At 45.8% G+C, this 14,758-nt stretch overlaps 1 protein-coding gene across 1 annotated transcript in view; it reads right to left on the bottom strand.

Moving 5' to 3' along the window:
* Positions 1–9,097: 9,097 nt before the first annotated feature.
* The window catches only part of HYAL2 (hyaluronoglucosaminidase 2), a 9,411-nt gene continuing 3,750 nt past the window's right edge, over positions 9,098–14,758 (bottom strand). Inside the window, exons 2-3 of the mRNA XM_015417854.1 lie at positions 11,378–11,467; positions 9,098–10,419 (exon numbers count right to left, since the gene is read on the bottom strand). Of these exons, the coding sequence (XP_015273340.1) occupies positions 10,027–10,419; positions 11,378–11,467 (483 nt within the window). The 3' untranslated portion in view covers positions 9,098–10,026. The remainder of the gene's footprint in view (positions 10,420–11,377; positions 11,468–14,758) is intronic.

Raw genomic sequence — 14,758 nt, 5'->3', positions numbered from 1 at the left:
TGAGGGGGCATTGGTCGCAGCTTTCTTCTTCAAATATGTGGAGGAAAATCAAGCCGGGGAAATCTGCTTCAGTGGAAGATTCCCCACACCCCATTTGGACTGTTCCCCTTAAACAGAGTTTCCAGTTTGATTGCCGTGCACATATCGGAGGAAATGAGCTGTGACTCACAAAAGTTCGTATGGAAATAGATGCTGGTAGTCTTTAAGGTGCCACTAGACTTTTGTTTTATTGTACCAATTGCAGTCACTTTTCCCAGCTGAAGTGCCTTTTGATGCTGCTATGTGATGCAGGAGTGGAGGGACACAGTAAATTTGTGAACATCTGCTTCTCAGTACTATGAGAATTCTGAACATTTTGTGGTTCTGTGATGAGTGAACCCGGGCACTCTTTTTGTGTTCTTCTCAGAACAAGGTCATTTCCCCAGCACTAGAATCAAAGCCGTGAGCAGGCATGGCTGTGACTGGATAGCTGATGGTCATTCTGTGGCATTAGCACAATGAAAGAGAGGAAGGGCCTTCACTGCCACCACTTGAAAACCATCAAGATTAGTCTGCTAGTAGGAAAAGGGATGAACTTGCCCTTTGTGCTATCATTGGCACTTGCACCATTGATCTTTAACCCTCAACCCCCAAGGCAATAGAATCTACCCCTTTCATCACTGGTCCCACAAGCAGTCTTTCAGTCTCACAGCACGTACCTGCCATGAGCAATCCTCTACCCTGGAAGAGGCTGCTTTCTCCCTCCACTGAAGAAGATAGTACAGACATACTGGGAGGAGGATTACTGTACTTAATCTGGTATTTTTAAATTATGATGTTAGAACCATTATAAGTTTTTTGTGTGTCGTGCACTGGTATTAAAAAAATAATAATAAAGCCGACCAGGGGCAGATTGGCCATTAAGGCCATTGGAAAGAATCCTGGTGGGCTGGCCTGCCCCCACTCCCAGGGCTACCCAAGCCCAAAAAGTGGGGTGGGCACTACAGTGAGGGACAGAGCTGCCTCACCTAGCAGGGGGACAGGGCTGCCCTCCTCAGCCTTGCTGTGGGGAAGGAAGGAGCTGCCCAGCCACCGCAAGAGATGCAAAAGGGCTGCCTTGTCCAGACTCACCTTGCCTGTGAGGGACCGCACAGGGACACGCTGCCTAGTGTCACTTCCTTTCAGGGCCTGAGCCGTCTGAGGCCCTTTTCTTCCCCCTCAATCTGCCCCTGGGACAGTATTTTTTTGCCCAGGCTACCTGTCTGATTACGTGATTTCCCACGAAAGCCAGAGCTGTAATTTGAACAATCGTTTAGCCTTAGAAAAGACTGAGAAATTGTTTCTGAAGAAAGACATCTAGGAACTAAGCAAATAAGTGAGCAGGAGTATCTAGTCCTCTTGGCCTGTAGAGCAGAGATGGCTGCTCATGATAAAACAGAGCAAAGTTGTTGGCAGCCATGTTCTGCTGGCTGGAAGACAGGTCAGGCAGATGAAATCTGGGCCTTGCCAATACCTGGTGAATGAAAAGGCAGCAGTGTGGGACTGCCAGCAGGGCACACAGGGAAAGGCCAAAGCACGTGCGCTGTGGGAAAGGCCAGCTTGGCAGAGGACCACAATGAGGACCTCCTACTGCGAGGGAAACTAGAAGCCCCCCTCCCTCTCCCTCTAGTAGCCTACAAGTACCTCCTTCCCCACTTGCAACCCTCAGACTCCTCTCCCCAGGCTGTGCCTTTTGTAAAAGAAATAGAAATTAGTCAAAACTTTTTTAAAAAGCCAAGCCTGCCTGTGCCTGAGCTTAGTTAATAATGTACAGTTCACCACCCACGTTTTATTCAATCAGTGCTTGCCTTATGCCGGAAAACCCACCTCTCGTCGGTGTTTCAGGGTATGGTGCTTGCAGGGAGGCTAGAATGGCTTACCTGGCTCTTTGTGGCCCACAAATCCCCTTCTTTTGCCCTTTCTCCTTCCCTCCCTCAGCTGCTGACATCCCTCCCCCCCTCATATCCTACATCCCAGGGCTTCTCCTCGCTCTCTTTCTCTCTCCATGCTGCAGACAAGGAATTCATTCTTCAACTAGTAATAAACTGCCAGAGGCTGCCCACCAGCTGACCAGCCCTCACCTCCAGCCTCAGCCCAGCCTACTTTTCAGAATCATTATTTACGAGAGAGAAAGTGGCAGCAACTCATCCTGCATGGCACAAACCCAGCAAAGAACATATTTTCTGGGTCTCTCTTCGCAATGACTACCTAAGAGCCATCTTCAGGGGTTTGCCTCAAGTGTTTTTACTGTGGCTACAGAAAACCCAAAGGAGGGCCACCTCCATCTCCTTGATGCAGAAAATCATCATGAATCATATATAGCTGGCCTTTTGCATGTCAGATGAGGGAGCGTAGGAAGGACAGAGCCTTCAAAAAAGAAATCCTCTTGTCTTTCCTTCATCCCCCTCCCTCCCACCTCTGCTATAGAACCTGGGGGTCATACAGACTTCCTGAGGACACTTAAAAACATACCCTGGGCCAACTTGTACTTGATTTGGAGGCCTGAAAACTCAGGGCTGTGTTCCTAGCTGGTTTTTAAATAAAAATCACATTAAATTTCTAGAATGTTATTTAAAGCATTCCTTCTCAACATGTCATAAAGGAAATCCTCAGGGATCACCACTTTGACTGGTCAGGATATGCTTAGTGCAGAGACTCCAGGCTAATTAGTATCATATCTTCTGAACACTGGAGTTGTATTAGGGCTGCCAATCTCCAGGTGGGACCTGGAGATCTCCTGCTGTTACAATTGATCTCCCGATGACAGAGATCAGCTCCCCTGGAGAAAATGGCTGCTTTGGAGGGTAGACCCTATGGCATTGTACCCTGCTGAGTCCTTCCCCTCCCCAAATGCTGCCCTCCACAGGATCCACCCCCCCAAATCTCCAGGTATTCCCCCACTCAGAGCTGGCAACCCTAAGTTGTATTTATATAAGTTATTCAATGAATAGCAGCATTGAAGCAAAGGTTTAAAAGTTATATCATTGACATTATGCACCGGTCAGGTTTAAAATGAAAAATATATCCCATGTTAAAAACAGACCCTCTCACTCTACCCATCAATTGTGAAAATGTCATAATCAGATCTTACTAGGCCATGATTAGTAACATAAGTAGGTGATAAAATTGCTCTGGTAGCACTAGTAGTATTAGCCTATGATGTTATGGTCAAGAGGTTGCTCATAAGAACTGAGAACTACTAGGTAATATTTTGATGGACAGAAAATGGAAGAAAGCAAAAAGTACTTCACTTCAAAATTTTGTTCCATCATGGAGCTGGACAGAATAACTTAAGTAAAACTCATTGCAGCACATAACATCCTTAAATTCCTGTCTGAAATTGTATGGGAAAAGATGGTAATATTCTAGCCTAGAATGTATACTTCCCCCCTCCCATATGACCTGCCTTATACAGAAGCAGAGAACTGAACCATCTAGCCCCACTGGTTTCCCAAGGCATCCTGATGTTCATTAAATTGGAGGTGCTAGGAATTTCATCTGGGACTGTACAAAGCAGGTGCTCTACCTCAGAACTATGTCAAGTCCCTCTGCCATCTCTGTAACAGGCTTAGTACTATGTAAAGAGATGACAATACTCTACTTTGCTGATGCTAAAGGTATGGGCCTGTCCCATGCAGACAACCTTAGAATAAGTGGTTTATCCCTGTCACGAAAATGAATCCTGTTTCATCTGGAATGAAAATTTCATAACCATGTACAGGATACTTTAGTTTGTGTCAGTCCTTTAGTCCTCTAGCTGACCACCGTGCTTTCTTGGTAACTATTTAATACAGATCTTCTTTCAAGCCAGGGTAGCTAAAGAGTGGTGGTAACAGAAAAGTTTTGCTAACTTTTCAATGTATGCCTATGAGCAGAGTGAGAACTCTAATTCATGCTAGTTACCAAAGCAGGAGTGATAATTAATCTTGACCTACAAATCTAAAATAAGAAGCGAGATTTGGAGTATGCAAAAGGGGTCCTTACAATGTGTTCCTTAAAGCACTTTAAGCATTCATACCATGCTTCCAAGAATTTCACAGGGCTTCTGTTAAGTTCTCTTTCAGAAATAGTTTTTTTTTTTTTTTAAGGGTTCTCCTGCAGAGCTGGCATGGCCTTAAACAAAGGCAGACTCTAGCCGAGTACCGTGTGACAGCAAACCAGAGATGGAACTTGACAGTACAAAGCAGACTCCAGACTCAGAGAGGGGTAACCATGCAATCAGTGTGACCGAAGAGAGAATAAAACAGGGGAACTCTTTCTACTTCGGTGTCTTGAATATATGGAAATGTGTGCACAAAAACTTTTCCTTAAGCCCCAAGATAGTCTGAAAGTCTTTGCACCTAAAAGTAAGGAGGGGGGCCTACTCCTGGGAAAAAGATTTAAGAGGAAAGAAGCCATGGCACTGTGCCACACTATAACCCACCATCAGACCATCAATGGGCTGCAATATAAGTAAGGGAACCAAACACATCTGGTGCAGGCCTGCATGATCTGTGGCTGTTGGCAGATACTAGTGATACCAGCACATTAGTGTGATAACACTTGGCAGACTCACTACCCTCCTAGTGAGAAATCACTACATTTTGATTTGTTGGCTCTTCTTGTGGCACTAGAGGGTGCTCTCCTAAAGGATGGAGAGGAACATACCATCCCTTGAGACAACACTGACCCTGATACAATAGAAGCTATTAAGGGGAGATTCCTTTTAAAAACTAGCAGTGGTAGGGTCTTGCATTCTTGGTTTTCAGGTAAAGGGAAATAAGCCAGCCCATATTTGTCCAGAGAGGCCAGCAAGACAATTATTAAATTTGCTTAAAAACGTAACATCCTCAGGCTCTCTCACAATTGTCTTATATGAGCAGACTTCAGCTTCTAAGTTCAGCAAGCTGTGAGGCAGGGTGAATAAAAGGACAGCACAACCGGTTCCCACCTTCAAGGCAGAGAGGAACCTGGTATCAGCAAGCCAAGCAGCAGTCACCCATTGCCTGAATTTTGCTCTTAGACTTCCTGTTATCAGTTACCATTACCAGGGCTTTTTTTGTAGAAAAAGCCTAGCAAGAACACATTAGCATAATAGGCCACACCCAACAGCAGAAACTCATTAGCATAATAGGCCACACCCCTGACACAAGAAACTCATTCGCATATTAGGCCACACCCCGTGCCTTCCCTTGGCTGGCCCGGGCGCCCTGCAGCTGCGAGGAGCCCGGACAACCCCCCTTGAAGGGAAGGCAATTTAAACTGCCTTCCCTTGGCTTGCCCGGGTGCCCCACGGCTTTCCCCATATGTTCCCCTATGGGCACTACGGTCGGGGACGCAACATCTCCTGGCAATTCCAGGCCCCAAGGAGGCCAGGTTGGCTGCAACCAGGGCCAGGGCTTTTTCGGTGGCTGCTCCTACCTGGTGTAATGAGCTCCCGGAAGAGACCCGGGCCCTGCGGGACCTTGCGCAGTTCCGCAGGGCCTGTAAGACGGAGCTCTTCTGCCAGGCTTTTGAGTAGGAGCTGCCACTACCGTACCATCATTACCAACTGGCCCTGGGAAGAGAGAACGACAGTGTCGCGTGGAACTTACATCACTGATCGGGAGTACCATCTTCAAGACGCCATCTTTTACAGAAGATTGTTCCAAAACATCTAGAGCACTTTATAAATGTTGTAGTATTGTATTGATTGTTTTAATCTGTTTTATGTATTGGCTTACGCCCTATTTGTGAGCCGCCCTGAGCCCGCTTGCAGGGCGGGCAGGCTATGAATTAAAATAATAAATAAATAATAAATATTGTTACATAAGTATCTTTATGCCTCTTATACACTTTTGGACACCCTCCTAAGTGGACATGGGCTATATTTTTAAAGAGGGCAACACAGGAAAAAAACAAACTGAGAGGAAGGTGTTTTTTTTTTAAAAAAAGCACCCTGCGTTGGGTTTGGCTAGCTTAGGAACTTTTCTGTACTGTACAAGCAAATACAAGCACATTCCTGAAGCTCTGGTCTCTCCAGGCCTTCCCTCTGTAGCCACACACACAGAGGTTTTGGCTGTAGTGGGCGTGGCCAACTCTGAAGCCAGCCGGAACTCCGTTCCTGTGTGTTCCTGCCCAAAAATAGCCCTGACCATTACAGATCTGCTATCCTTTTCCCAACAGCACCATACAGAGAGGCTTAACTGGTCCAGCTATTCAAACTGTTTTAAGATTTTAAAAGGCCCTACATACCTAAGGGACCGCCTTTCCCCATATGTTTCCCTACGGGCACTACGGTCGTGGTTTTAATCTGTTTTATGTATTGGTTTACGCCCTATTTGTGAGCCGCCCTGAGCCCGCTTGCAGGGCGGGCAGGCTATGAATTAAAATAATAAATAAATAATAAATATTGTTACATAAGTATCTTTATGCCTCTTATACACTTTTGGACACCCTCCTAAGTGGACATGGGCTATATTTTTAAAGAGGGCAACACAGGAAAAAAACAAACTGAGAGGAAGGTGTTTTTTTTTTAAAAAAAGCACCCTGCGTTGGGTTTGGCTAGCTTAGGAACTTTTCTGTACTGTACAAGCAAATACAAGCACATTCCTGAAGCTCTGGTGTTTTAGATGGCTCGCATTACGTCTTAATATTTTCCTAAATTTCTACACGGAATGGTGCTGTATTATGAAGCAGCCGCCACCGCCACATCCAAGTCGAGAGATAACTGCCTTCTTCCATACCCAGAATTTTCTCTTATTGTGTACAATATTTAAGGCCCAGAGCCTTAATGTTTATGGAACAGCAGGCTATTTTCTCTTTTTAGTTCATTCAGGAGAGCTCATAAAGAATATTTAGTGGTTCGAAAAATGCAGGGGCGTAGCCAGAACATTCTGGTTGGTGGGGTGTGGGGAAATCCGGGGGGGGAGGGCATCCCAGCCACGTCCGCTGCTCCTCTTGCAGTGGCAGAAGAAGGAGCCTCCTGCTCTGCTGAGACCTCTAGTCCTCCTCTAGTCCTCTCAGTTGGAGAGACTTGATTCCAGGCTGCTTTTCTGTGTAAGCCCAGGGGTGGGGGATGTCCAACTCTCTCTCTTTTGATTTTTGCCATTTTATTTTACTTTATTTTATTTGCGTTTTTAAAAAAACTATTTTTTTTTTGGCCTGGAAAAAGGAAAATGAGGCTGAAGCTTCCCTGACTGTGCCCAGGGTCATTTTGGACACACACACACACAGGTGCATCTTACAGTAAGTTTTTTTAAAACTTGATTCTCTTTGTCTGAGGGGGCAGCACTCATCTGTGGGGGGCATTGCCCCCCTCCCCCCTCCGGTGGCTACAGGCCTGGAAGAATGTGTACATTTGCATTCCCACCTTGCTCACTAGCAGCCTTAGAGCACAGAACATGACCTCCAGCCACCTCTAACTGGTGCTAAGGATTAGCCCTTGCTATCAGAGACCCTCTTAGATGAAGTAACAAGAGGTGGTATCAAAAAGCACCCTACTATTTCTTCTGCAGCAGACACCCATCCCAGGCAACAGCAATTGATTTGTGAAGTGCCCCCCCTTCACACAATGAGTTTGTTTTGAAAAACCCTTGCCCTTGACACAAAAATCACAGAACGGGCTAAGGAGCACTACAGCTCAGGGGCTCAGCTTATATGTTCCATCTGTAATGTTTGGCAGCCAGACTACATACAATTCTGGCTGAGAACATAAAAATGGATGCTAGTGACTGCACTGGATAGAACAAACCTTTTGGTCAGCTAGGTCAAAAAGAATTTCCTATATCCTCAGTGCCAATGATCATGGGCTTTAAAAAAGGACAGGAAAACCACAGACTTTATTGCAGCTCCGCATTCTGAGGTATCTAAAGTAGCCAGCATGTTCTCCTGCTTAAGCATTCACCCTACATCCATAGTAGCCCCAGCAGGAAATACCACACTTGGCTCGGAACCTCAGATAAAGCTTGAAGCTGGGCTTCTATAAACCCCCAGACTCTGTTGCAATATTTGGAAATCACCAAACCAGTATCAGCTCAGAAACCTGCAGCCAACAGAAACAGACACATTCCTAAAAATGTCTCAGTTGAGAGAAAGAACAAAGCAAGTCCCTCAAAGAAGAAACACACCATAAAAGGTTCTTATTTTTTAAAAAAAACAAAACAAAAGGAGCTTTTAGGACCTACAGTGCAACCCTAAGAATACTTTCATAAGACTAAACCCCATTGAATAGACCAGAGTAAGATTTTGAGTAAACCTGCTTAAGATTGCTCTCCTAGTGCTGGGCGAATTGAAAAACATTAGCAGAGAGAAAGAAGGTGGATGATCCCTCTCTAGCCCTCCTGTGCCACAAGCCTGGTGATAGCAAAGACGGTCAATTGAACTGGTTGTTCCTGTTCACTTTGGCAAAAGCCTGGTCATACCAACCAACACCCATTGACTGAATTACAAGGAGAACCAACAGCTCCTTCCTTTTCCAGGACGGAAGGGCTACAGTGAGTGAGCTGAAGGCCAGGCAGGAAATGGCATCTCTGTGAACAGCAGAACTTGGGTGAGGGGGAAGAGTGAGCGAGTCCTACTTTTATTTGATCTCCACTTTCCAGTAACACACTAGCGACTGAAAGAGTCAGCGACCTGTCAGGCAAAGGGAACAATTTGAACCAAACCAATTACGATTTGCTGTAAGTTTAGTTATATATGTTAGAAGACATACATTGGCCTGATTAAGTACTGTACCATGATATCCCTTGACCTGGCTGGACCGGGAGGATTTATTTTAATATTGTTTGTCCTTGTTGCCAGGTACTAGTGACAAGATTTGACATATTTTATATTTTGGTTGTTTTTATCGTTAATATTATTATTATAGTTATGGACTGTAATAAAGATGTTGACTTATTTGAATTATTTCCAGAGCATAACCAACACTTGTGTAAGCCACGGCTCTGACAGAACAAGAAGACACTCAAAGGGAAGGAAATGTCAAAATGTGACTGTGGTCTGAAGGCAAACGCTGCTTGAAGTCAGAACCTCCAGCTCTACCACTGCAGATGGCAACAGGAAATAGGAACCCTCAGGGCAATTATCAGGCACACAATGCAAGACACCAACCATTCTCTCATGTGTCTTTAATTCTGAGGTAAAACTTTTTGGTTTTTCCTGCATTATTCAGAGAACTGACTCAGCACCAGCCATATAAAGACAGGGCACAGCATTCCCAATCCCCAATAACATCACCTGGCAATATGATCCAGCCCACCCCACCTTCAGCAAAGCATATGTCCCATCACAGCTCATATGACTCTCCAGAATAATCCCCAGTGGCTGAACAGCATTTCTCCCCTTCTCTACCCTAAAGGGAAACTCTTAAGAGACACTCCATACAGCAGCAACTTTTCCTCACTACAGCAGCTCCACCAAACCCACCACACTTCTTTCGAGGCCTAAGTATGCTCTAGGACTCCTGCCTTATAACTAGCTATGCCCTCCCCCTCCTTACAACAGAAGAGCCAACCACTCCCTTCCTAGTCCTGGCAGCCAAGGCCTAAAACCAATTTCAATTGCAGGCACTTAGTTCCTTTCCCACCTGCCACCCTCCAAGGACCACTTTCCTTTGGGCAGCTAACCCAAGGCACTCTTATTGTGGTGGCACATTCAGACAACCCAAGACTAGGGGCAGCAGAGGTCACCACATCAGCAGCAGGAAAGGAAGGCCACATCTCATGCCAGTCTCCTACCTCTGCCAGTCCCTAACACAGTTCTCTCTTCCAGTAGTCCACCTGTCTGTCTACAGAAAGGAAAAAAACACTATTAGTGGGGAGAAGGGTCCTTTTCCTTTGGCCACTTAAAGGGCCAGTGGCAAGACGGGAGAGGTAGGACAGTCTCTTAAATAGGAGATCTGCTACATCACTGCTAAATAAGATACAAAAAAGAGGCTGGTGGCTCCTATTTCTTCCTTTCTGGCTACTCTCACTGCCTATCACAAACCCTTTTCTCACACTATGCTCCAGGAACTAGTTTGCAGCCAAGGCGGTTCCAGTTAGAGGCAGCCTAATGCAAGAAGGTCAGAAGAAAAAGCACTGTGAGCAACTGGAGTCCCAGGTTACTGCAAAGGCAGGGGCCACCGCCTGGAGGGTTCAGCTGCCCCTCACATCCTTCTCCGTGCCATCCCTGGTAGCAGTGGCATAGGAAGTGAGTCCGTAGGGAGGCAGTGTCAGCCTGAGAGAGCTTTCCTTCAGCCACAAGCTTCTTGTCTTCGTTGTGATGAATCTTGAAGCTGGTTGGGTTGAGGTGCAGGAAGACGCTAGAATTGCTGACCCGGCGCAGGCAACGCCCATGACTGTTGCACAGAGTGTGGCTGCAGAGTTCGGCTGCCGTTGTCACATTGACAATATAACGACCAAGATCAGTCTCTATGTAATTTTTAATGACCTGGCAGGTTTCCTGCAGAAGAGACAATACAAAATGAACAGGGAGCAGGGAACATATTGAGCTGATAAAAGACCAGACTGGCAGCTGTGGCACACAATGGCACAGTCAAAAGGGGTGGCAAAATTTCCACAATAAGGAGCCAATGAAAGTGAGAAAAGATCTAGGGTATGGCTCAAACTTCATTGATCTCAATGAGACTTCCTCTCAAATAAGTTTGCCCAGATTTCTGCCTTAGTCTCTGTTCTTCGTTTTCCTGTACAGTAATGGAGAAGCATTACTTAGCTTAGAAAGCTGATTTAAAACATTTTGAGGGCAGATAAAACACATTTTATCTCAAAGATTTTCAATAACAGTTTCCTTGCAGGTCTCTGTTGTTGTTTCACATCTTGTAGGGAGCTTCCACAAAATGCCAGTCAGGGAGTCCAGTTATCCTGCTTCCAATACAACCCTGCACAACAGTAACCTGGCAGCAAGGGACTGTAGCAGTGAATCCACACCAATAGTCGTATTACTCTAACCCTGCACCTCCCTGACGTTGGGATCAGAGTGGGAACAAATTCAGTTTAACGCCTTGGCCTGGGAATATGCTCTCTTAAGCCAAACTAACAGGGATCCTCCTCCTTCCTTTGTTCCTCTGCAAGCAAAAGAGCAATGAAGAATTTTTTTAAAACCCTTTTATGAACAGGAGGTCACGACACCCAAACAGACTATCCCTACACATGTGCCTCTTCCACCCACATACTGACGGTTCCTCCACCACCACCCCAATCGGCTTCATAGCACACCATCTATTTCCCGAGAGTCTGTTTAGAAAACCTCCGGTTGTTAAAAAGAATGAGCTGGAAAAGCCTCGCTAAGCTCTTGATAAGGAAAGAGGGAAACCGTTAGATTAAGGATCCCATGGAAACCAGCATGGACTATGCTCACCTCTGCATAAGAACCTAGTGGGCAAAAGGAAGGTTATACATACCCGACTTTTGGTGTAGTCAGCATCTCCCCAGAAGATAGCACCGGCTGCCCCCAGGGCAGCACTCTCACCAATGGTGGAGACCAAGTCCATCTGTAGGGTAATATGAAGGCAGAGCTACAGTCAGCTTAGATGCCCAACTACAGAAGACTTATAGGATGCTCTCCTCTTTCTACCACTCTTCCTTCTCAAGGAACATAAAGGCCCCTAGAAACATTACAACACTGATTTCAATGCTATAGGAGAGAGAGAAAAATATCAGAGTACTTTCTAAAGACACGTTGCCAGATAAAAAAACAATGCTCTTTTCAGACTGGTCAGTTAAGCAGGTAAGAGACTTGCCTGGCCAGCATGTGGATAGGAGAGCTTTCGTGATGCTATAAGCAAGAAGCAATTCCGTTTCTTACATAGGCTGCTTTACACTACCGCAGGGTGTTTGGCACCTACATTTACGAAGAAGGTTGGAGAGTGGGAAGCACAGCCCATAACCAGATCAATGCATTGCATGACAATCATTCAGACAAGGTTTTAAGGTGTCACGGTGCTGTTTGTCTTCATGCCGTACTTCATACATGGATCTCATTTTCATACACAGATTTGCACGTACACCATCATCATATGTGAAGAACACTCATTCATCTATTTAGCCATGTGCCAAGCCCAGGTTGATGGCAGGTTCCCATGTAGAATGTACATACAACAAAACAGATACTTGTTTACATTACATATACCTGCAAGGTAGATGCAGTTTCTTACACAGATATGAAGCTTATTTATTTCCTTCATTTATACCCTGCCTTTCACTCCAATGGGGACCCAAAGCTGCTTACGTCATTCTCCTTTCCTCCATTTTATGCTCACAAATACCCTGCAAGGTAGGTTAGGCTGTGAGCATGTGATTGGCCCAAAGTCACCCAGCAAACTTTCCTGGCAAAGTGGGTATTCAAACGTGGGTCTCCCAGCTCCTAGTGCATCACTCTAACCTCTACAACATACCTTGTAGTCTGAATACTGGAAGTCTTATTTCTGTACTCAGAGTCATACCATGCCTGACAAAGGGCCAAACTACACATTCAGGTGTTTAAAGACCTGGATCCAGGTTTCCCCCACTGCCACACTGTAACTGCAGGGACTCCCTTAAAAAAAAAAAGGACACCCCAAACAGTCTTGGAATACCATCACAGGGGGGGGGGACCCCAGCCTTCCCACCCACCCCCAAACTGTTTTCTTCTGCAGAAACAGCACGGGAGGGGGGGTATTTTCCCATTTATGCTGCTTCATGTGCACAGAATACTCCACTCTGAGCAACAAAAAATGGGGAAATAACTGATCCCCAGCACTGTTTTGGTATGGGAAAAGGACTTGGGGGTGGAGCAGAAGCCCTCGTACTGCCCTTCTAAAAGCAGCTGTTGGGGAATCCAAACTCAACTCTTTAGGAATGTAAATGTGTAGTTTGGTGCTTAGTTATGTTTATAAAGGTTTGTTTTTTTTTCACTCCTTCAATCCCCAGGTGTGCAAAAGAGAGTGCTGGACTCCCAGTCCTCCAGCAAGAGATGCTCCTACAATTTAGAGGTGGTGGCAGAAATACCAGGAAAGTGACCTTTAGTAACTCACACCACCCACCTGCTGCAACCCATCTGTTTTGTGGTAAAAAGAGGAGGTGGAGCCTGCCTCCCTCCCCCCCATGTACATTCTATTCTCACCCTGTGACTTTGTCAGGCCCAGAGGCATATTGCAGGTTTGAGCCTAGCAACAACAGTGATCTCAAGAGGAAAAAGAAAAGCCTTGATCAACAAATGCTAGAAATATAGGGGGGCTCACTAAAAAAAACGTAGGGAAAATGCCAAGAAGGGAGGCCTGGAAACAAACTGAAGACAAAGAATTGGAGGGACTCTTTGCTCCACGAGAAAGGCAGTTTCATTGCAATCACTGAACTAATGGGTGTCAGCTAAACCACTGCTTCCTCTTAATTCCAGACCAAGCCTTTTATCCCTGTTGGGGAGGGTCTGTGGCTCAGTGAAAGAGCCTCTGCTTGGCATGCAAAAGGTCCCAGGTTCAATCCCCAGCATCTCCAGTTAAAAGGACCAGGTAGGAGGTGACCCTGGAGAGCTGCCGCCAGTCTGAGCAGACAATACAGACCTTGATGGACCAAGGGTCTGACTTAGTATAAGGCAACTTCATGAGTGTGTGTTCTAGCCCAAGGGACAGAATTTATGAACTGGTTCAGGTTTGTGGGCTGCTGTAGCTCTATCACCTGGTGTTGCTTGACCAAAAAGCAGATTTGATTCACACTGAGAAAGTGTCCTATCAAGTTCCTACAGTTGTCTGACATTTGCAGTTTCTGGGCATATGTTAATTTAGAAAGTCACCATGAAGATTGGAGGGTAAACCATCAAATTCTAACCACTTGGCACAAAACCGAGTGCCTCTGAAGTCAGCAAGTTTGGGATGGAAAGGCGAAAGGGCCCTGTAAACAGGCTGCTCAACAAAGCTTTGTTGGCCTTGGCCTTTGTTGTTGTTCAGTCGCACAGTCGAGTCCGACTCTTCGCGACCCCATGGACCAGCTCCCGCCAGGCCCTCCTGTCCTCCGCCGCCCTCCAAAGTTGGCTCAACTCGTGTTCATTGCATCGATGACACTGTCCAACCATCTCATCCTTTGCCGTCCCCGTCTTCTTTGACCTTCAATCTTTCCCAGCATCAGGGTCTTCTCCAGTGAGTGCTCCCTTCTCATTTGGTAGCCAAAGTATTTGAGCTTCAGTTTCATTATCTGGCCTTCCAGGGAACAGTCAGGGTTGATTTCTTTTAGGATTGACTGATTTGTTCTTCTTGCAGTCCAAGCGACTCTCAAGAGTCTTCTCCAGCACCATAGTTCAAGAATCTATTCTTCGGCGCTCGGCCTTCCTTATAGTCCAACTCTCGCAGCCATACATGACTACTGGGAATATTTCAAAAACTGATGGCAAATCAACGTCTATTTATCCAGCACATTTTAATCCCACCCTTCTTCCAAAGAGCTCAGGCTATCACACATCATTCTGCTTTCCCCATTTATCCTCACAACCCTGAGAAGTAAAGTAGGCTAACAGACAATGACTGGTCCAAGGTCATCCAGTGGGTTTCATGGTGAGTGGACATTTGAACCCAGACCCCAGTCCGGTGCTCTAGCCATTTAACCATACTGGCTCAGAGTATCCATGAGAGAAATTTGGTTGTTGCTTCCATATCTGCACTGTAGAATTATATGACTCCTGTAGCCTGTCCCATGCACACTGAGTGTGAGAGTATTGGAACAGTGTTTGCATATACACCACCACCCCCCGCTTGCAGGCAAAACAAGACCTTCTCATCAAGCCTCAAGGAGATCTTTCTCATGTTACTTATTTC

Source organism: Gekko japonicus, unplaced genomic scaffold, assembly GCF_001447785.1.
Source record: "Gekko japonicus isolate JY-2015 unplaced genomic scaffold, Gekko_japonicus_V1.1 scaffold314, whole genome shotgun sequence".
Lineage (NCBI taxonomy): Eukaryota > Metazoa > Chordata > Lepidosauria > Squamata > Gekkonidae > Gekko > Gekko japonicus.
Note: the sequence above shows the minus strand (reverse complement) of the source record. Positions and strands in the feature narration are given on the sequence as shown.